This window comes from Poecilia formosa, unplaced genomic scaffold (genome assembly GCF_000485575.1).
Source record: "Poecilia formosa unplaced genomic scaffold, Poecilia_formosa-5.1.2 Scaffold497, whole genome shotgun sequence".
NCBI classification, from domain to species: domain Eukaryota; kingdom Metazoa; phylum Chordata; class Actinopteri; order Cyprinodontiformes; family Poeciliidae; genus Poecilia; species Poecilia formosa.
Genome location: NW_006800436.1, coordinates 15574 through 20214, shown reverse-complemented (window position 1 = coordinate 20214; position 4641 = coordinate 15574). Strand labels below are relative to the sequence as shown.

Sequence of the window (4641 nt, the reverse complement as noted above, 5' to 3'; positions counted from 1 at the left end):
TGTGTGTGTGTGTGTGTGTGTGTGTGTGTGTGTGTGTGCCGTAGGCTCTTGAACAGGGATGTTGACATCAGCACTCACTAATAACAGTAACATCAGCAGAGAGAGGATGACTATGTGAGGAAGACGCGTGATTATTTTTGTCACAACCAGGCAGATGTAATGAGTAAGCAGCACTACAACACACACACACACACACACACACTCACGCAGGCGGCTGCAGGCTGCAGCAGACGATCATTAAGCAGAATGTTCTGAGGTTTCGTCCTTCTTGTTTTAACTCCATTAAATCGTCTCTGATTTAATCTGAGGGACATTAAACCAACATTTCCTGTTTTATCGTTAAACTTCCTGCTCTGCCTCAGTGCCTCTGAGCAAAGACAGGCGTCCAGCAGAGGACAGGCGTCCAGCAGAGGACGGACGTCCAGCAGAGGACGGACGTCCAGCAGAGGACAGACGTCCAGCAGAGGACGGACGTCCAGCAGAGGACAGACGTCCAGCAGAGGACAGACGTCCAGCAGCCAGCTGACCCCAGTTAGACTGAAACGTTTCACAAACAGCTTCAGTTTCAGGATGTGCAGAGAAGCTTTAATATGACATCATCACTGTGACATCATCACTGTGACATCATCACTGTGACATCATCACTGTGACATCATCACAGCTGAACAGGTTTCTGTCTAACAAACTACATCTACATCAGACAGGAAGTCCAGCACGGTGGACACAACATTTAGCAGAAAATCAGTCAAAGAGATGAAATCTGAATATACAGAATAAAAATATACAGAATATTCATCCAGCTGCTGTTTTTATTTATTAATGCTGAATTTTTATTTCCACATCCAGACAAACACAGTCAGTCATTCTCTTCTGGTTTGTTTAGTTTTCTTGATTCATATTCAATCAATTTAAATATTAATAAAATGATTATGTATTTCTGTAACTCATATAGATTAATTAAACACAGATTGACGTTTTAAAGCTTTTATTTCTGTTAATGATGATAATTTCCTGATTTCAGCTCTAATAAAAACTGTTTAATATTAGCCTAAAGGCTTTTATTTTGAAAAGACATTTCTGACAAGTGAATAATACTCCATGTACTGAATCTGAATGGATACAGTGTTTATAATCCTGAGGACAAAACACTGTAAAGCTTAAAGGAGAGAAGGACGGTGAGGAAGAGGAGGAGGAAGAGTTCAACCTGTTTCATCAGAAATCCTCTAAAACTTTCATTTTCCTTCATGATGGATTTATTCTGAATGTTTGGAGTGTTTTTGTTTTTTTGTTCCCTAAAATTTGCTTTGATTTTTAGAAACTGCTTGAATTTCTTGTTTTAATTTTCTATTAAATAAATAATTAAGTTTTTGTTCTGCAGATAAAATGATTTGTTTTACATCTCGGCTCCATTTTGCTCCGTTCAGATAAAATGTTCCTCAAACTGAACGGCCAGACTGAATCTCCACCAGAATCACTGACGCTGGTTAAACTCCACATGGAGCCTCCAACCACAGGGAGCAGCTCACCCTGACCTCTGACCTTAAGAGGCTTAGCAGCATCAACACTTTCCTCCAAACTTTTCAGACTTTCTCGTCTCCCAAACCAAGACGAAGCTTCCAGGAAACGAGTCGGAGCAGCTGCTCTGTCATCTGAAGGCGCTGCTGGACCGGCGCTGCTGGAAATGAAATAAGTGGAAGATCTCTGGTGAAAACAGAATCAGCTCGGCCTCCAAACATAAATCAGGATGTCAGGAAACAAAGCCTTCCCCGGAACAGAGACATTAAAGGTTAGCGGCGCTCAGCGCAGGTCGGCTGCTGCTCTGCGGATAAAAGCCTCCTCTGAATGTTGGAGGTGTTTGCTCGGATGGAAATATTGAAACGCGGAGCGCGCCGCTGAAAAGCAAACAGCGAGCGCATTAGCTGACATTGATTGTGTCAGCAGGGAGGCGTCCTGACATGATCCAGCTTACATAACCCTCAGAGGCGCGCAGCCCACAGAAAGGCCACCGAAATGCTAAGCAAACATCTGCCGGGATTAGAGGTTTGATCCGCTAAGGAACTTCAGACTTCAACCTTTCTCAGCCGCACAACAACTCAAAGTGTTTACGCTGCAGAAGACGGCGGCCGCATCAAACAGGAAGTGGGGCGACAGCAGCGTTACATAATCCACCGATAACAGGAAGGGGCCTGAGGGCCGCCGGCGCTAACGCTAACCAACACCGAGCTACATGGAGGAATCAGCACCGACGAGAAGATCACCTGAACGACCTGAGAGTCGCTTAGCAACCATCAGGTTCTGCTACCATCACAAACGTAAACATGGGGAAGTTTCCTAAACTCTGCAGAGATTTTAACTTTGTTTATTTTTTCTTGTTTTAAATAAAGAGAGTTTATGTGGAGAGGAAATGGACTTCAAAATAAGAGCATGAATATAAATTTCTTAAAACTTCAACACAGATGTTGAACTTTATTTGGATGAAAGTTTACAAAACATCCAAATAAATTATGCTTCAGAATTTATCTGTAAAGATTTATTTTATTATTGCGAAGTGCGCTAAGCATTTTAAAAGTTAGCATAATCGCTGAAGCGCTAAACATTAGCTCTGCTATTAGCGCATTAGCGGTACTGTGCCCACCACAGCTGACAGCAGAACAAATTATCATTTTTAGTTTGTTTGCTAATTCATAAAAAATAATTTAAGAAATACTTTTATTTCCTGATGGAGCTGCATGACTGGATGATTTTTATTTTTTCATGTTTTAGGTTTGAATAATGAAACAACATGAACATCCAACATGGACGATTCAGACAGCTTGTTTGTATATTTTCATCAGTTATTTCCAGTAACTTCAGGTGGAATCGTCGCTAACGTCGTCAGTTTGAACTGGAACATGAAGAAGGATCCCGTCTCTGAAGCAGCAGCGTACCATGTCAGGCCCCGGCTCCACAGGTTGAGCCACACAGCTGCAGGTTGTTTCTACTTTTAAACCTCGTTAGCATTCGGTTTCCGCCCAGCTGAGGCCGGCTCTGCCCAGGTGTGCAGCGCTCTGGCCCAGGGCCGTTCACACCTCAGGTGAACCAATTAGCATAGCGCTTCCACCGATAAGCGGCCCGAAGGTCGTCTGCGGGGTCAAACCGCGCGGCTAGTCACTAGCTGACCCGCTTCTGTCAGCTCCGATACACTGACTCACCTCCAAACATTCCTGGTTTAACTGGAAACGCAGCAGGTCAGGATTTATTTTCATCCCAAGGTCTGAGAGACTTTCAGCTCGTTTCACACCAGGTTTCTTCTTCTTCTGTCACTTCCAACCAACATCACCGCCTCCTCCACGGCTTCAAAGTTAGTTTGGTGAAAAAGTCCTACAGCAAATCCTCTACAGAACGACCCAGTTCAGCTACATGGACCAGAAAATAGACGGATCCCATTCAGAAACATGGACCAGAACCACTTTCTCCTACAAAACATCCATTCATCCCCCCATCCCTCCCTCCCTCCCTCCATCCTACCAGGTTTCCGATGCTCAGCATCCCGTTGAACTCGGGCGTCATTGGGTAATGCTCCATGGCCATGAAGAGCGTGTTGAGGACGATGCAGACGGTGATGGCCAGGTCCAGGAAGGGGTCCATCACCATGATCTTCACCAGCTGTTTCAGCCGCAGCCAGGAGGGGGAGCACTCCCACACCAGGTATCGGTGGGCGAACACGTACCAGCAGGGGTGGCACTTCTTATGGGACTCCTCCAGCTCTGCCCAGATGAAGACACAGCAGCTTTTTATCTGCTAATCAGTCCAAACATTTACAGATTTCTCTGCACGCAGCAGCAGAGGAGTTTGTAGTTTATGGGTCAGAAGTTTGTTTTGACTCCAGACTGGAAGGATTTCATCCTGGAGTAAGGCGGCAGGGCGGGGAGCGGAGATGAATCAGAGAGGACAGCAGTGGGTTTTTGTGTTTTCCTGTATAATGATCTGTTCTCTAAGAGCAGCGAGCGCCGGGGGGCAGACGGTGACTCAGCACACCCAACAAACACACACAGGAAGCTGATTGCATGGTAAATGAGGGTGACCACGATGCCACACTCCTTCTCTCTTTCATTCAGTTTCTGTGCGCCGCTCTCCTCTTTCTGACAAACAAAGCGCGCGTTCCCCTGAGGACGGCGGGAGCCACAACAAACCCAGACTCTCTTACACAACCCAGTTTTAGCTCAGTCTGCTGCCGCGCTGGGCAGCTTCATGGATTCTGACATGTTTTTGGTTCTTCTTGCAGTTTCACATAATGTTGCATTAATACGACCACTTCAGGTCGACTCTGGACTCGTCACTATTGGTGTTCTGTTTAATTCATGCTGGTCTGTTTCCTCTGTCTTTCTGGACTTCTTGCTATTTATGACGCCGGTTCTGAGTCAGTCCATCGGTTTGGAAACAGTTTTAACTGCGGACTGGCAGTAGATTCTGGAATACTTTGGTCTACAGAGGATCCAGGAGTTACGTCTGGGCGGGTCGGTTCGGTTTGGGTCGGTTCAGGTTGGTGCAGGTCGGTTTGGGTCGGTTCAGGTTGGTGCAGGTCGGTTTGGGTCGGTTCAGGTTGGTGCAGGTCAGTTTGGGTCGGTTCAGGTTGGTGCAGGTCAGTTTGGGTCGGTTCAG

At 45.9% G+C, this 4641-nt stretch overlaps 1 protein-coding gene across 2 annotated transcripts in view; it reads right to left on the bottom strand.

The window, feature by feature from the left end:
• LOC103156754 (sodium channel protein type 5 subunit alpha-like) overlaps positions 1-4641 on the bottom strand; it is a 60791-nt gene that overhangs the window by 47164 nt on the left and 8986 nt on the right. For both annotated transcript variants that reach the window (XM_016664565.1, XM_016664566.1), the window contains exon 7: positions 3508-3746. In XM_016664565.1, the coding sequence (XP_016520051.1) occupies positions 3508-3746 (239 nt within the window). The remainder of the gene's footprint in view (positions 1-3507; positions 3747-4641) is intronic.